The sequence below is a fragment of the Salvelinus sp. IW2-2015 genome, linkage group LG4q.1:29 (genome assembly GCF_002910315.2).
Source record: "Salvelinus sp. IW2-2015 linkage group LG4q.1:29, ASM291031v2, whole genome shotgun sequence".
Classification (NCBI taxonomy): Eukaryota; Metazoa; Chordata; class Actinopteri; order Salmoniformes; family Salmonidae; genus Salvelinus; species Salvelinus sp. IW2-2015.
The window spans coordinates 80,325,935-80,344,026 of record NC_036842.1 but is presented as its reverse complement, the minus strand read 5'-3'; the positions used below and the strand labels follow the sequence as shown (position 1 = coordinate 80,344,026).

At 42.9% G+C, this 18,092-nt stretch overlaps 1 protein-coding gene across 2 annotated transcripts in view; it reads left to right on the top strand.

Moving 5' to 3' along the window:
* LOC111962603 (tetraspanin-9) overlaps positions 1–17,770 on the top strand; it is a 228,483-nt gene extending 210,713 nt beyond the window's left edge. For both annotated transcript variants that reach the window (XM_023985813.2, XM_023985812.1), the window contains 4 exons: positions 6,172–6,273; positions 6,796–6,927; positions 7,936–8,019; positions 13,291–17,770. In XM_023985813.2, coding sequence (XP_023841581.1) covers positions 6,172–6,273; positions 6,796–6,927; positions 7,936–8,019; positions 13,291–13,362 — 390 coding nt within the window. In that variant the 3' untranslated portion in view covers positions 13,363–17,770. The remainder of the gene's footprint in view (positions 1–6,171; positions 6,274–6,795; positions 6,928–7,935; positions 8,020–13,290) is intronic.
* The last annotated feature ends 322 nt before the right edge of the window (positions 17,771–18,092 follow it).

The window sequence follows — 18,092 nt, the reverse complement described above, 5'->3', positions numbered from 1 at the left end:
TTAAGGGGGAGCGGTTTGCGGTCACTGCAGTTGCTACATTCTGAGACATTGCTGTGGAGTAAAGTTTGTCAGCCCTCAGGAGCCCCCTAATGGCCTGGGGCCCCAAGCAGTTGCCTGCCTTGCCTGTTCACAAGCTGCGCGTTTGGTTCTGTGGATCTGAATGTACAACGTGCGTGTAGTCTGCAGCACAATAAGCAAATTTAGGAAATTATAGGAAAATGACAGGCATATCGTAATTCCGCGGGTCACGTGTGCATATTGAACCGTAGGGGGCGTACCGAAAGGTTCGACAACGTACTGTTGCATCCCTAATGCATACTGACGCTACACACTCACTCACTCACTCACTCACTCACTCACTCACTCACTCACTCACTCACTCACTCACTCACTCACTCTTTCACACTCACTACATAGGCTGCTGTTACTGTCTATTATCTTTCCTGTTGCCTAATCACTTTACCCTTACCTATATGTACATAGCTACCTCAATTACCAGTACCCCTGCACATGGATTCAGCACTGTTCCTCCCTGTATATAGCCGTGTTATTTTTACTCCTTATTGTTATGCATTATTCATTCCTTGTGTCGCTATTTCTGTTTTATTCTACTTGTATCTTGAACKCTGCATTGTTGGAAAAGGACCTGTAAGTAAGCATTTCATTTCACTGTCTACAGCTGTTGTTTACGAAGCRTGTGACAAATAACATTTGATTTGATTTGGGGAAAGGGAGGATGGAGGACGGGGCGATGGCCGGGCCCTAGAGGGGTTCAGGAGTGGTTGGAGGTTTGGCTGCTCCTGCTTGCCCCTGCTAGAAGACCGCAACAGCATTTTAATGTGTATGGGGTTGTGAGCCCCTCTGGCATCTCACAATGCTGGACAAATGGGGAGAATTAAAGTAGTACTGTACTATAAATCCCCACCCATACATTATTTATCCACCATCCACCATTCAATTACACTCTCTTGCCCTGTCTATCGGTCCACAGCCATGACCCCCTGCAGTCAGCGCTGACCTTAATCAATCTACAGTCTATAGAGGGAGATTAGAGTAGCTCTATTAATGAACTTGTGTTGTTGGGCTCTTTTGGCTTCTTGGCTTTGCCATGCTGTTTTTGTTGTTGTTTCTCTCTGTTAGAGGGACAGTGAACAAGCCGTTAGTGGTCAGAGGAGGAGATCTGTGTATGTGGACTGGTGAGGGAGGCGCATAGGTAGGGCGGGGCTCTGGGACCAGTTCCAAACCATGTGACAGACATGGGATGACCCCCAGAGTATCTTACTGTATGTGAGGACTGGCGAGGGACACTGGGTGGGGCACTGGGACAGGTTCCAAACATACAGTAGAACCCAATCTGGCTAAGTGTCTCATGTACAGTATGTACGTGAGCACTGGCAAGGGACACTGGGTGGGGTGCTCTGTCCCATTCCAAACCATGTGACTGATACCATGTGGTACCCAGCCTGGCTGAGTGTTKTTGTGCCAGCTCTTAGCATTGACACCTGTGCGTGTCTGTCTGTATCGTAGAGTGTCCCAGGTGGTGTGGCTSGGTCTCAATAGCAGACCTCGGTTCAAATACTATTTGAAATAATTTCAAATACTATAGCTGGGCTTGATTGAACTTGCCTGTCTCAATGGAACCAATAGAATATTAGCAAAAGTGCAAAACCTGACCATCTGGCAATTAATGGCAGGCTAGAGCAAACGCTAAAATGATTTGAAAGATTGTGAGTAGTATCTGAACCCAAGTGTGCTCAGTAGCAGCCCTGGCCAGGTAGCGGAGTGTTCAGTGTTCAGAACTGTGGATAGAACAAATCCAACGGGAGCAGGCCAGGAGGATTATGCTAGGATTTGACCGTGGGGATTTGACCGTGGGGATTTGAAAGTGTGGAGGTCTAAGAAATATTTTCTCTTTGATCAACAATATAGTTCTCCCTCAGTGAGCATTAAGGCACCACAATGTAAGCTGTAAGATGTGTGGTGACTCACACAGCCTTTAGCGGTTTTCTTACCTATTTTTACCTGAATGTAACCCTTATTTGTCCAGGTTAGCTACCTATGTCATCTAATTCTCATGTTCAATTCTAATCCATTTCTGACCTTGAAACGTCAACACAATTAACAGTGGTAGCAGAGGTGATGTGTGTGGGAGCTATCTTTTCTACAAAGTAGTAATCTCTGGAGCTGTAATTCCCTGCACCACAAATAATAAAAGCATAGCATGTAACTTCTAAAGGTGAACAAAACAATGAACAATGTACTCAAAAAATTTATATTTTCAAACGGGATATTTTACTTTAAAAAGCTTTGATACTAAAAAGCTATTCTCTTTGCATTCACCTGGCCAAGTGACCCAAGCCCCAGTGTCATGTTCGTTTAGAGATGGATTGGACCAAGGCGCAGCGTGCATAGAGTTCCACATGTTTATTTTCATGAAACTCACCAACAAAAACAATAAACAGCAAACGAGACGTAACGACTGGAGTGCTCACAGGCACTACACAAAAWCAAGATCCCACAAACTAAAGGTGGRAAAAAGGCTSTCTAAGTATGATCCCCAATCAGAGACAACGATAGACAGCTGCCTCTGATTGGGAACCATACCCGGCCAACAAAGAAATAGAAAAACTAGAATGCCCACCCAAATCACACCCCGACCTAACCAAATAGAGTAATGAAAAGGCTCTCTAAGGTCAGGGCGTGACACCCAGAGAGAGAAAGCAATTGTCTTCCATGACAGAGGAAAATCATGGTCCGTGTCCAAATGCCTGTACTTACGGTCTAAGTAGTAGACTGCTTGGGTATGTGGAAAATTTTACCTTTCATGGTATGTGAAATGTAGGAAAATGGGAATGCTTAAATGACAGGATGTCATACTCATTTAGGCTTTTCATCTGGTAGAATTCGCTGCACACTATTGAGGAAGAGAATAACATTTTAGAACATTTTATTTGTCACATGGCCGAATACCACAAGTGTAGACTTTACAGTGAAATGCTTACTTACGAACCCTTTCACAACAATATAGAGTTAAAAAGTAAGACAAATAGTATGATAAGTACACAATATATAGTTTTAGTAAGTAGTAGGCAAGAGAGATTTCCGACACGGCCATTGTCTTCCATGACAAAGGAGCCAGAGGAGCCAGGCATCCCCCAGGTCTGTAGGTCATTAGCAGGCAGGGGGCGGCAGTGTTCCTCTCTCTCACACTGGCTGTCTGCTCTGAAACACTTTACAGTGATCTCAGAGCCACTTGCCCCCTGCAGCCAGGGCAGGACACATTGACACCAAACAGCACAACCCACCTCTGTGTTACAGTGTGTCTGTCTCCGACACCGGAGACACACAGTGACCGGTGGGAAGCTGGCTCCTTATCTATTCACTTACAGTAGTGTAATGGCCTTTCCCTCTTACTCCCTCTCACTGTCCATCCCATCCACCTGGCCATGGCTCCAGCCTGCAGCCCGCAGCCCCCCGGCTTGCTTGGACATGATGGATGGCCTCTCTCGCTCCCATCCTATTCTGCTGATGCAGGTGGATCTGCAGCCCAGAGGAAGCCAGTACAGTGTGCTCCATAATGAGACACATTTTACACTCTGTCAATATGTCTCCTTTAGGTATTCTGTTGATGCATTTTGACAGGTGCTGAGGAAAGTTAATCTCATCATGAGTGATGAGTGGTAGTTTTCTCTAGGAACGGCATAGTTTTGCTATCAGGGAACAACTTCACCATCAGGATAGACTTGAGTCAAGCGTTTTATCAGAACTCACACAATGTGTTTGCATGTATTTCTGCTGTGTAGAGAAAAACATTTATCAAAGTAGTGAGAGATCAAGCCTGTCGTTTGTTTTGCAGTCATTAGTATGCCTCGCTAACTGTGGTATACACTTGATCATTATGTTGCATTTCAAGCCAGGTTCGAAGAAGGTGCTTTTGGGCTCAATGATGACTGGTCCCCTGTTCTCTCCTGTGATTGTGTGGCTGTGGGGAGCAGTAATGAGCAAGAGAGAGGAGAGAGGTAGGAAGGAGGGAGAGAGTAGAGAGAGACTCAGTGGAGAGATGGAGACATGGGGCTGAGAGAGGGAGAGATGGATGATAGTGGAGAGATGGAGACATGGGGCTGAGAGAGGGAGAGCTGGATGATAGTGGAGAGATGAGACATGGGGCTGAGAGAGGAGAGATGGATGGATAAGGAGAGATTGGGACATGGGGCTAGGAAGTTGGAAGAGTGGAGGATGGAGATGGGCTGAGAGAGGGAGAGATGGATGATAGTGGAGAGATGGAGACATGGGGCTGAGAGAGGGAGAGTGGATGATAGTGGAGAGATGGAGACATGGGGCTGAGAGAGGGAGAGCTGGATGATAGTGGAGAGTGGAGACATGGGGCTGAGAGAGGAGAGAGTGGATGTAGTGGAGAGATGGAGAAATGGGGCCTGAGAGAGGGAGAGATGGATGTGTGGAGAGATGGAGACATGGGCTGAGAGAGGGGAGATGATGATAGTGGAGAGATGAGAATGGGCTGAGAGAGGGAGAGTGGTGATAGTGGAGAGATGGAGACATGGGGCTGAGAGAGGGAGAGCTGGATGATAGTGGAGAGATGGAGACATGGGGCTGAGAGAGGGAGAGTTGGATGATAGTGAGAGATGGAGACATGGGGTGAGAGAGGGAGAGCTGGATGTAGTGGAGAGATGAGACATGGGGCTGAGAGAGGTGAGTGTGATGATAGTGGAGAGTGGAGAATGGGGCTGAGAGAGGGAGAGTGGATGAATGTGGGAGATGGAGACATGGGGCTGAGAGGGGAGAGCTGGATGATAGTGGAGAGATGGAGACATGGGGCTGAGAGAGGGAGAGATGGATGATAGTGCTCTCCATCATTTCCCTGCACAGAGAGACAGATATGATGATTCCTCCCGACTGATGAGGTACATTACGCACACACTGCTCCACTTTGGCAGAGAGAGGGAGAAAAAGGATGATTTGAAATTATAGTAATCTTATTTCAAAGATTTGGGAGAATTTAAGTGGGTTATGCATGATTAATGATACTTTTTTATTCTTTGTGAAATTATAATTACTCTGAAGAAACAAATTCCTCTCTTATGATTAATTCAGCAAATCATTTATTTACACTTGTTGTATTTTTTTCACACCGATTATGAATCAGTATGCACCACTCAAGATAATTCAAATGAGTTCAAATGTTTTGCTGTGGCTCACTGATTGTGACACTGAATAGAAGGGGACTACTGGTCTTTCAAAGGGTCATCTTATATTTGAATGTCCTCAGCAAGAATCGATTGTGGTTATTCTCTGGCTGCTCAGTTCCTGTCCAGACAGAATTGTACTTTGATGTCCGGTCCTTTCATATTAATTTTCACATTTTGCCAAACAACGAGCCAGTCTTTAGTAACAATGTTGTTGTCTCACACAGCTATCTTAAGATGAATACACTTAACTGTAAGTCGCTCTTGATAAGACCGTCTGCTAAATGACTGAAATGTAAATGTAAACATTGTTCAACTTTTCCTCAGTCAGTCTGTTTGTGCTTCATCTCAGAGTGTAGATTAGAGATGACAGACACACTGCATATCCTTGTATCTTCCACTGACCGCATTGGCACAGTTATTGTGCCATTCACTTCAATGGGGGGAAATCTTGTACTTCTACAGACACAGTGCTTCCGTTTTAAGATTTCAATATGATACAAATTGCTTTCCCCAGCCTTCCTTCCTTGTGAAATAATCAGCAACCACTCCACAGTGTAATTTCCCAATATAATGACTCTCATCTCCGTTCTCCGTCTACAATATTCCATCGCAGTTTCCCAGCCCTCTAGGTATACAGGGCTGCTGTGGAACAGCCAAGCATTGAAATATGTATCTCCACCAGATATGGCATGAGCACTGGTTGTATTGTTAAGATCCAGTCGAGAGGAAAATGCTATAGCAATGCATAAGTCATATTTAAATGTAAGCTCAGTGGAGGGATTCGAGTGACGTCAGTCAAAGTCAAATAGATATACAGTATAATTCAATGTTTCTTCCGGATTTCTAGCTCACCTGAAGCTGTCTATCTAACCCAGGGTTATGTTATCTGTCCTCAGGTCAGCGAGAATGCCAAGCAAGTATTGTTGTATTCAAGATTTCTGTGTTGTCTGTGATCTGTCCTCAGGTCAGTGAGAATGCCAAGCAGGACCTGAAGGATGGCTTGTCTCTGTACAACACAGACAACAACGTAGGCCTTAGGAATGCATGGAACATCATCCAAGCAGAGGTTTGTAGTATGTGAACACACTGAACACTCTGGGATCATCATGACTGCACACTAACTTTCATGTGGACTCAAGTTCACCTCAGGATAGTGCAAAAATGCATTTACTGTATAGCGAAGCCTTATTTGCCATGAATGTTTAAATATGTATTATTAACGGAACATCCAGTATGGAAAGTCCATATTGTTTCTTCAAATATGCTATGGGCTCCTTGAAGCTATATAGGGACTGCATTGTACAGGGAGCATAAATCATTACAGTAGACTACTTACTGTGGTATTTATCAGAGTTGGTTTAAGGACTCACAGACAGGTAGCACTAACTTCTCCTTTTCTCTCCCTGTGTGTGTGTGTGTGTATGTGTGTGTGTGTGTGTGTGTGTGTGTGTGTGTGTGTGTGTGTGTGTGTGTGTGTGTGTGTGTGTGTGTGTGTGTGTGTGTGTGTGTGTGTGTGTGTGTGTGTGTGTGTGTGTGTGTGTGTGTGTGTGTGTGTGTGTGTGTGTGTGTGTGTGTGTGTGTGATGCAGTGGAAGTGTTGTGGGGTGGTAGGGTACACAGATTGGCATGAGGCCCTCAAGGAGAAAATGGTGCCCGACCGCTGCTGCCAGGAGCACTACCAAGAATGCGGACGGAACTCCACCAACATGTTTTGGACAAGGGTGAGTGGGCAAACTGGGCACTGGGTGGGCACTGGGCAGTCACAGTCACAAGATTTGACAGTCACACGATTTTAAACTTGTTTAACAAGACTTCTGAAGTTTGTAATTTTCCCTTTGAAATGTCAGACTTGATTTTCCCTTATCCATTAATTGTAATCCAGAAAATAATTAATATCTTGTGGCTGCAGGATTTTTTTCCTGCTGTAGCAAACTGGCTCAAATTAAGATCCTACATCTGTAGGTAATATGCAACAATCCAATGTATTTGCCAATGTCACAAGCCTGGGAAAATAAAGAGCACTTTTCTGCTCAGAAAAAAATTATCTATATTTTTTAAATGGATAAAAGCTAAATGACATATGTTATTATATTATTATTTATACTATTATTATTGTTATTATTATATTACTAAACTAGTTAATTTGCAAGTGTGTTGAGATAAGGATTCAATTGTTTTGAATATCATTAAGATTTTAAATGGTCTGCATTTTTGGTCACCATGTAAAATGTTGCTTTCATTATGCTTAAAGCAGTTTGATTTTACAATACAAAACATCAGGGATTTCAGTTCTAATATCTGCCATGTAATCCTGCCCAGCGGGGATGGCCAGATAGTCATGTATGTTTCAGTATAGACAGGACACACTGTAACAGCTGAAACTGTAACAAACTCCCCCGCCAGATGGAGATAGTAGTTGTGACCTGCGAATGAACTCGCGATAACATCTAACCGTATGCATGAACCAGAGATGATAGCTACAGTGATTTAACTGAATCTGTGTTCTTTTCTGAATACCCTTGTTTGTCTGAAATATTTCATGTCTTCCCACATTCAAAATTGATCGTGTTAAATTGCTTGACAATTGGCATTTTCGGCAGACCATTATTCCTCTGTATCTTCTGCATCGCCCTGTATCCTTCTCTCTTCTATCTCTCTTCTTTCTTACTCTCTCTCTGTCAGGTGCTAGTGTCCACTCACTCTTCTATTGTTGTCCTTCTGTCCCCTAGGGCTGCTATGAGAAGGTGGAGGAGTGGCTCGATGACAATAAGCATCTCATGGGAACCATTGGCATGTGCATCTTGGTAGTGCAGGTAAGCAGCAAGCTCTCCATGGAGCCTGTGTGTGTGACTCCTCTCTCACCCTCCCTGTGAGAGACAGCCCCGTAATAAGGTCCATGCTCAGTGGGTGTAGTAGCACACACACATTCTGCCATACTGAAATATGGTCATGTCTGAGGGAATGAAATCCCCCTGGCGCTGTGCCGAACGCTGGAGCTGTAACCAGAGCCAGACACCAGAAAGTGATATGAGACCTGATAAAGAGATCTCAGCATACTGCTGCATCTCTATGTTCCTCATGTCTGTCCTTCTTGTCTATCTACCCTAAAGTACATGTCTTTCTCTCTGTCCTTGTGGTCCGCTCTCTGACTAACCTAAAGTACCTGTCTGTCTCTGTGGTTAACCTAAAGTACCTGTCTCTCTCTCTGTATTAGTGGTCTGTCTCTCTGACTAACCTAAAGTACCTGTCTGTCTCTCTGACTAACCTAAAGTACCTGCCTGTCTCTCTGGCTAACCTAAAGTACCTGTCTGTCTTTCTAGCTAACCTAAAGTATCCGTCTGTCTCTCTGGCTAACCTAAAGTACCTGTCTGTCTCTCTGACTAACCTAAAGTACCTGTCTCTTTCTCTGTCCTTGTGGTCTGTCTCTCCGACTAACCTAAAGTACCTGACTCAGAAGTCTGACTCACTTTCCTTTTTGTCTGACTATCTTCTGTTATTGTGTGATTCTCTGTGTGCCCTACATGTCTGTCTCCTTGTCTACCCTTCCTGTCTTCCCTACCTGTCTATGAGGCAGCAGAGCCCAATCTCTTTCATGTAGACTAGTGTAGTCACCATGATTTTAGACTGTACCACAGGGATGGTATGCTTCTGTCTGCACACACACAAATCCCAAACACACCTACTATTTGCATAGGGTGTTTGAGAGGGAGGGAGAGAAAGAGAGCAGGAAAGAGAATGGGAGAGATGGAGAGAGAGAATGGGGATCTGGATCTCCTCTAATGCATACAGTATATAGTAGGCTGAGCATGCAGCAGCAGAAGGGCAATAGACCCTTCCTCTTTCCTCTGCAGGGCTTTGACCTTTGACCTGACCCCACCACCTAGATAACATCCCACAGCCTATTAGTGAGACAGTACAGTACACCTGTATGCCAGGGGTCCRACACATAACGAAAAATACATTACAGACAAGACTTTACAATTGACATACATTTAAAAACATGAACATATAGTGTGTGTGTGTGTGTGCATCTATCAGTTACACATACATGTCAGTACATACACACAACAAGGGTGTGGGTCTGTGTGTGACAGTGTATGGTTTGGGGTGTGATCTGTGATGTGTGCTTAGCCTTGCTCCGGAGACTGGTAAAATAACTGTGATCATACACTCAAGGTAACTTCTGGCTGCAGTAAGAGCAGTCTGCTTCTGTAACAGACCCGGTTTCAGTGTCAAAACTGTAAACCCCATCCATATGGCACTCCAGGCAGGCTAAAGCAAACGCTGAAAGTTTTTAAAAGATTTTAAATAGTATTTGAACCCAGGTCTGTTCTAAAATAAAGAGTACCACTCACCCCCTTCCTTACTGCTTCAGATAAAGAATTTAGGATCAGCCTTCCGACTTTGTTTGATGTGAAAGTAGTCGTGCGTATCACAGGCTATTTCATAATGGAAAACTTCAAAGAGAATACCATTTTTTTCAGGTGCGGCAAAATTTGCCTCATTGACATAATGCGCTCACTTATCTCACGTTATTCCTTCAGTGAGATACAGAGGAAGCTTGTTGTGTGTGGAGAGAGAGAGAACGAGAGAGAGGTAACACAACACTAGTGTAGCAGAGTACAGATGTAGGATCTTAATTTTATCACCCTGTTGCAGGAGAACTTTCTGCAACTTGTAGAGTATTTGAGGTTTAAAAAGGCTTCTGAAGTTTGTAATTTCCCATTAGAAATTTCACTTGATTTTACCTTACAAAAAATGTATCAACCACTACAAAAATCTGACCTGGGTTCAAATACGATTTCAAATATCACAAACGTTCGAAGTTTGGGAAGTATTAAAAAAATGTGAATACACTGACTCAAATACACTTGCATGCGTTTACCCAGGTATTTGAAAATAGTATTTTTAAAGAATTATTTGAAAATCCTCTTAATATAATTTGATCAAGTATTTATTTTTATTTTTTTACAATTAACGATTCAAATACTCAAATAAAAGTACTTGTTTTTGACTGTGTATTTGAAAATACTTACAGTGGGGAGAACAAGTATTTGATACACTGCCGATTTTGCAGGTTTTCCTACTTACAAAGCATGTAGAGGTCTGTAATTTTTATCATAGGTACACTTCAACTGTGAGAGACGGAATCTAAAATCAAAAATCCAGAAAATCACATTGTATGATTTTTAAATAATTAATTTGCATTTTATTGCATGACATAAGTATTTGATCACCTACCAACCAGTAATGAATTCTTACCGCTCTCCACAGACAATCTGTTAGTTTTTCTTTAAAGAAGCCTCCTGTTCTCCCCACTCTTTACCATGTATTAACTGCACCTGTTTGAACATTCCGTTACCTGTATGAAAGTACCACCTGTCCACACACTCAAATCACAGATTCCAACCCTCTCCACAATGGCCAAGACAAGAGGAGCTGTGTAAAGGACATCAGGCGATTAAAATTGTAGGACCCTGCACAAGGCTGGGATGGCTACAGGAACAATAGGCAAGCAAAGCTTGGTAGAAGGAAACAACTGTTGGCGCAATATTAAATAACTGAAGAAGTTCCAAGATACGGTCAAATCCAACCCTCTGGTCTGGGGCTCCATGCAAGTTTCACCTCGTGGGGCATCTAATGATCATGAGGAAGGTGAGGGATCAGCCCAGAACTACACGCAGGACCTGTCAAGACCTGAAGAGAGCTGGACCTGACAGTCGCTATAGAGAAAACCATTAGTAACACATGCTACGCCCGTCATGGAATTAAAATCTCTTGCACGCGCACGGAAGTCCCCCTGCTTAATCCAGCATGTCCAGGTGCCTCCTGTCTGAATGTTTGCCATTTACATTCTTGGATGAATCCAGAGGAGGAATGGAGAAGGTCTGTGCGTCTGATGAGACAAAAAATAGAGCCGTTTTTGTTCTCAACTCCACTCGCTCGTGTTTGGAAGAAGAAGAGTATGAGTAAAACCTTCAAGGAACACCATCTCCCTAAGCGTGAAGCATTGGAGGTGGATAACATCATTTCTTCTGGGGATCTTTCTGCAAAGAGAAGGACGAACTGCAACCGTAATTGAGGGAGGATTGGGAATGGGGCCATGGTATCGCGAAATCCTGGCAACAACCCTCCTTCCCTCAGTAAGAGTCATTGAAGATGGTGTCCGTGCTGGGTCTTTCCGCATTGAACAACGAACGAAGCACACACATGCCATGGGACTTAAGGAGGTGCTCCGAAGCAAGCATCTCAAGGTCCTGGAGGCCTAGCCAGGTCTCCAGACCTGAACCCAATAAAAATCTTTGGCGAGGGAGCTGAATAGTCCGTATTGTCTTGGTATCTTCTAGCTCAGACAGCCTTCCGTAATATCCTGAAGAAGGTCTGAGAAGATCTGTAGGGATGGAGTTGGGCCAAATCCTCTGCTGCAGTGGGCAAACCTAGGTCACAGATCTTTCTATGTAGGTAACAGGATTATCCGTTACTGAATCTCTCGTATATTGTCATCTTTCTAAATCGTAAAGGTTATGCGTAGTACCAAGATATTAAGTACTTCCTTGCTTTTCTGATGTATCAAATACTTATGTCATGCAATAAAATGCAAATTAATTACTTAAAAATCATACAATGTGATTTTCTGGATTTTTGTTTTAGATTCCGTCTCTCATAGATGAAGTGTACCTATGATAAAAATTACAGACCTCTACATGCTTTGTAAGTAGGAAAACCTGCAAAATCGGCAGTGTATCAAATACTTGTTCTCCCCACTGTATATAAGTGGACTACAGGAAAAAGAGGGCCGAGCATGCCCCATTCTCATCGACGGGGCTGCAGTGGAGCAGGTTGAAAGCTTCAAGTTCCTTGGTGTCCACATCACCAACAAACAAACAAAAACATTTTTAACTAGGCAAGTCAGTTAAAGAACAAATTCTTATTTTCAATGACAGCCTAGGAACAGCGGGTTAATTGCCTTGTTCAGGGGCAGAATGACAGATTTTTACCTTGTCAGCTCAGGGATTTGATCTTGCAACCTTTCAGTTCAACGCTCTAACCACTAGGCTACCTGCCGCCCCAACATGGTCCAAGCACACCAAGACAGTTGTGAAGAGGGCACGACAAAACCTATTCCTCCTCAGGAGACTGAAAAGATTTGGCATGGGTCCTCAGGTCCTGAAAAGGTTCTACAGCTGCACCATCGAGAGCATCCTGACTGGTTGCATCGCTGCTTGGTATGGCAACTGCTCGGCCTCCGACTGCAAGGCACTACAGAGGGTAGTGCAAACGGCCAAGTACATCACAAGGGCCAAGCTTCCTGCAATCCAGGACCTCCATACCAGGCGGTGTCAGAGGAAGACCCTAAAAATTGTCAAAGACTCGAGCCACCCTAGTCATAGGCTGTTCTCTCTGCTACCGCACAGCAAGCGGTACCGGAGCGCCAAGTCTAGGTCCAAGAGGCTTCTAAACAGCTTCTACCCCCAAGCCATAAGACTCCTGAACATCTAGCCAAATGCCTACCCAGACTATTTGCATTGCTCCCCCCCTATTTACACCACTGATACTCTATGTTGTCATCAATACATAGTCACTTTAATAACTCTACCTACATGTACATATTACCTAAACTAACCGGTGCCCCCGCACATTGTCTCTATACTGGTACACCCCTGTATATAGTCTCGCTATTGTTATTTTACTGCTGCTCTTTAATTACTTGTTACTTTTATCTCTTATTCTTATCCATTTTTTTTTAACTGCACTGTTGGTTAGGGGCTCGTAAGTAACCATTTCGCTGTTGTATTCGGCACATGACTAATACAATTTGATTTGATTTGACACAGACAATAGATATTTTTATACCAGATATTTAATGTCTGACAAAAATGTCCATTAATTATAATCCACATAATAATTCACATTACCTGTGGCTGCAGGATTTTTTCCTGCTGTAGCAAACTGGCTCAAATTAAGATCTTACATCTGTATACACATCACTCAGAGCTGGCTGCACTGTACCATTCACTGTGTCAATAAMAATAATAAAACCTATTTAGACTTAAAATTCACTGTGTTCTCCCTCTCCTCTGCAGCTCCTCGGCATGGCGTTCTCCATGACACTGTTCCACCAAATCCATAGAACGGGGAAGAAGTACGATGCTTAGCGGGTGACAGACGGCACACAGTGAAAGGAGCCACATACGCTGCCTGATGGGAAAGACTCTGGATGACCCCCTATCCCCCCCTTACCCACTGCATCACTAAGCCTCCCCATTCTTCCCAGGAACCCTGTACAGACTGCAGCTGTGTCACCCTCCTCCTCTGCTCTGTCCACTCCACCATTCATTTGCCAAAGAAAAATGGGACTGGAAGATAAAAGGACAAATGTACTTTTGGCAAGGAACCCTTAGGTTATCGCTCTCCTCTTCAGAAGTACATTTCTATTTTTGGGGTGCTTGTACTAACAGTTTTGTGGGAAGTACGGATTTTCTGAAACGACAAACGCTTTACTAATACTCACATCCCCCTGCAAGGCAAAGAAGAGAAGACAAGAAAACCGATATTGTAGTTCCCTCCTGGCTTTCATGGATTTTGTCGTGTTGATTATTTATGTTAACTTTCCCTTGTAAATGATGAAAGGCTCCACATAGCATGCTAGTTTTCTACTCCCTGGAACTTTTTGTTATTGAAAATGTCAGACAACAATGTTTTTTTTCCCAAGACAACATGATTTTTTCCCTAAATGTGTTCTTTATGCTCATATGGAATGGAGTGTTTGATATGCTAAGTCTTATCTCTTGTCAGAGCTGTAAAATGGATGAGATGTGTTTAGAGGCTGTGGATGGTCAGAGGTCAGGGGTTAGGATCAGGGTTATAATGCCAGGAGTCCTTAGTGCAAGGTGCTCTGGATTCAGACAGGTTCTTGGAACGTCAGGAATTTTCTGTGATAGGAATTACAAATCTTGAAATCAATAGTAATTTCAACCAAATCACCTAGAKAACCATCTCACCACTCAACACACAAAGAAACATACCAGTGTTGTTCTCTTTTCAACTTCCACCCATCTTACATTTATTTCAAAGTTTAGTCATTTAGCAGACACTTATCCAGAGTGAATTACAATTAGTGCATTCATCTTAATATAGCTAGATTCAGCTTAAGATAGTCTATAACCACCAGTACTTCCATTCTGAAATAAAATAAATAGACTGTTACAAAATGAATGTGTTTAATACGGGCCCGTCAGGACTGGCACGTAGAGATATCTGGTGCTCTCTCTCTCTCTGAGGGCTGAGACTAGTGACTGCAGCATTAGATCAGACTGATAGAGCTTCTACTGCAGTGGCGGCAGCGTGAGATTTGAGAGGAGAGAGAGAACAGAACTGCTGGATGGATAGCTGCCTTCAAACGTCTACTACAGCATTGATCGTCTGAAGAGTTTCTCTGCAGTGTCTCCTCTGACACACCTGAACTCTTTAAAAAACAATCCCTCTCTTTCTCTATCTCCTTCTCTCTCGCTCTCTCCTCTCCCTCTCTCTCTTTCTTTTTACATGTCAGAACGGCAGGGGGGAGAGAAACTCTTCGCAGTACACATTTCCACTGACATTCCTGCTAGACTAAGTGATGATGTATCTATCTATACCTCTAGTCTCGATGCTACTGCTGTTGTAGTTTTCAAAGCACATCCCCTGCTTCAGTCTGTCACAGAGGGGGTGGAAGGTGAGGGAGGGAATCAGATCAAAAGGCGATGCAGTGGTTTAGATACGGCAACGCGTCCTGTAGGTCAAGTCGTTTTACTAGCGCCACAACGTAAGTCAATGTATGGCTCAACCACAGGAGTCCTGAGGCCACTTGGATAACTACACTCTAAACTACTTAGGAGGGCTTTACCAACAGGGTCATGTCCATTAGGCACCATCAAAACAGACCGAAACAGTGTGGGACTACCTGGAAAYGCACATTTTCCAATGCTTGCCCTAATGAACGCAACCCAGTTTTCCTTTAACATGTAATCATGCAGAAGAAGATGGAAATTTAAGAGGCGTTCACTGCCAACCGTCTGCTTGTAGTAATTGATAAACTGATTCATTATTAACATGGAGGTTGGCTGAACTGGCTGAATGTTTACTGTACTTTGGGAAATTTGATAAGAARTTAGATAATCGGGCCCAGAAGTTGCAAAGCTAACAAATGTAATCTTACAAATGTAGGAGGGTTAGGGGCTAGGATTCTGCTTGGGATAAGAAGTGTAAGAACTCTGACACTGCATTGCTGCTACATGAAGAATAAATGGGAAGTAGAGGTAATGTAACCAAACACAGCTAGCTCAGAGACACTGCTGCCTAGCTTTTACACTCTCCGTCTGCAGCAAGGATCATCTGCAGGATCATCTAAGGTCATTAATTAAGGCTGATTAGGACATCTTTATTTGAACATATTGGGATGTACATACTCTACATAGTGGTAGATTGCAGCAGATGCTGGTTTGTGTGTAGCTGCGTCACAGGCTCAGTTGGTTGTTGCTCACCTTTTACCTCTGATTCACCGGATGCCCCCATCATACTCCACAGGGAAAACATGACAGCTGCTGATGTAAAGCAGAGGCTTCACATCCCCTCAGCCTGGGTGCATCCATAAACAGTCGTCACAATTTAGCGCTCCAGAAAATTCTGCAAGGTACATGCCAGGATAGACATTTGTAGCGACGTGACAGTTGTTTTTGGTCCCTTAAGAACTTGTTTGCTGTAGAGTGTAGACCTACATGTATATCCCTTGTACCCCCCTTGTAAATCCTTACACCCTCTCCCTTGAGAAAGATTGGGTGGTGGTGAGGGGAGTTTTATTTGTCACTATGCTTGCTCCCAGAAGTAATACTGCATCTAACATCATAGACTTAACTGATCATATCTGTGATCATTACTGTATTGTAAAAGTCTGACATTGCCACATTGTGTGAACTGATTTGGGGTGGAATGGTTTGATGTTGAATGAAATGCAGAATAGCCTCTTCAGCATGAAGATAGATAGATATATATTTTTTAAATCCTGAAGACGAACCAGCTTCACACTGTTTATATGTCAGACGTGGTTCAAGAATCATCTCAAAATCTCAAACTGTTTTTCCGTTGTCATTCATGTAACGTGTAACTGTCACTGCCCTCTTTGAAATGTCAGTGTTCAACCATTCAGAAATGTTTCTGTTCTTCTGAAGGAATTCATTMATGTCTTTGCTTCTCTCACATTCTCCCATCGTCAATTGGTTTCTCAGTGTTTAAACAATTGTTGTTTGTTCATGTTCGTAGGGGTGCAGTATAAGAAGGCCTGTTACTTTAACACAAATTGTTTTTGTCTCTTGCTTTTATACAATATGCTGTTTTACTATGTTCTACTTGGCTTTGTTTTGTCTGAAGCTCACTGTCAGTCAACCGGAGAACATAACATCATTAGTATTTTATCCTCGGGATTATAAAAGGATAGTTAGACGGGAGAGTTGAAGATAAAAAAACTTTTCCTGTTCAAGGTGCAACTAAACCACCTTCCTGTCTTAACTTTGCCACAGGCATTTATCCACGTCCCGTTTTGAGGGAGGAACATGCAGTCAGAGTAGGAGGATATACGAAGATCTTTTAAATTAAGAGTGCTTTTCTATTATCTGCGGTATGTCTTTAACCATACCTGTAACACTTTTGTAAATGCCTGCCCAACCTTGCCCTGTGGAATGTGTTAAATCTCAGATGACACTGACTAAGCAACATAATTCCTTTTACTGCATTACGCTTATGCTAGTCCTGGGTGTAAATAATCTAATTTCACAAATGATCAACTGTTGCACCTCTACAATAGGAAGGAACTCATGAACCTAATACCTATTGGCATCATTTGATATGAAATGAAATTCTAAATGACAGCAGGATCTTACCGACTAACACGTACGCTCTCTCTGACTGTATATTTTTGGAAATCATTTTCTCAGCTGTATGGGTGTTAACTAATATCCTACCCATTAGTTGTTATTTTATTAATATTTTATTCCTTTGATAGTTTGTTTGCATTTGTACATTTTCATTCAGGAGCAGTGTATATGAAATGTTCATATGTTTTTTGAGGTTAGTACTGTATTCATGTTTTTACACTATTGCAGCTTGTAGTGAGAGATACATTTCATGCATGGATTTGGAATGAGCATTAAGTATTTACTCTCTTCACATCGAAACACTGCCACAGACTAGAGACGGAAAGGGAAGAATGGTTGTTGGGGTTTTGTCGGCTATGAGGGAATTTGAAAGGAAGCAGCTCATTTCTATCTACCACCTTTGACATATTTTTATAATCTCTTCTCTAATCCCCCACCACTAAAGCTGACTATCTGAGCTGTTCTGAAGTGTATGCTCTTGAATAGTGTGTTTGATGTAGTGTCGTGGCAAACGGCAGTATTATCTTCTACCTGTCAGCCTTGTCCTGTGGAGTTTTTCTGCTACATGTAAAATCACTCTGAATATAAGGTGGTGCACTACATTTCATTCTTTAAATCCTGCTATTTTTGAAATAAAGGAAAGTGTGTTGCAAAATTCCATGATACCCTGTACACTCATTTGCCTTTCATGTTTGAAGACTGACATTGTTAATGTGTTGCTTTTTTGTTGGCACTGTTAACTATACAGTATTTACAATATTGTTTGAATCTGAATAACATAACATTTTGGTATATTGTAAGATTTTCAAACAGCAGTGAACCAATGAGTGAGCTGTTGTCAGCAGTTAGGCTACACCAAGCAAAACCCAACCCCCCCCCCCCCCCCCCCTGCCAAATGTTGCTCTTTAAATTAAACCTAGGGACCGGTACAGCAACAGTGTGATGAACTATCATAATAGAAACTCAAATGACAGTTGTTG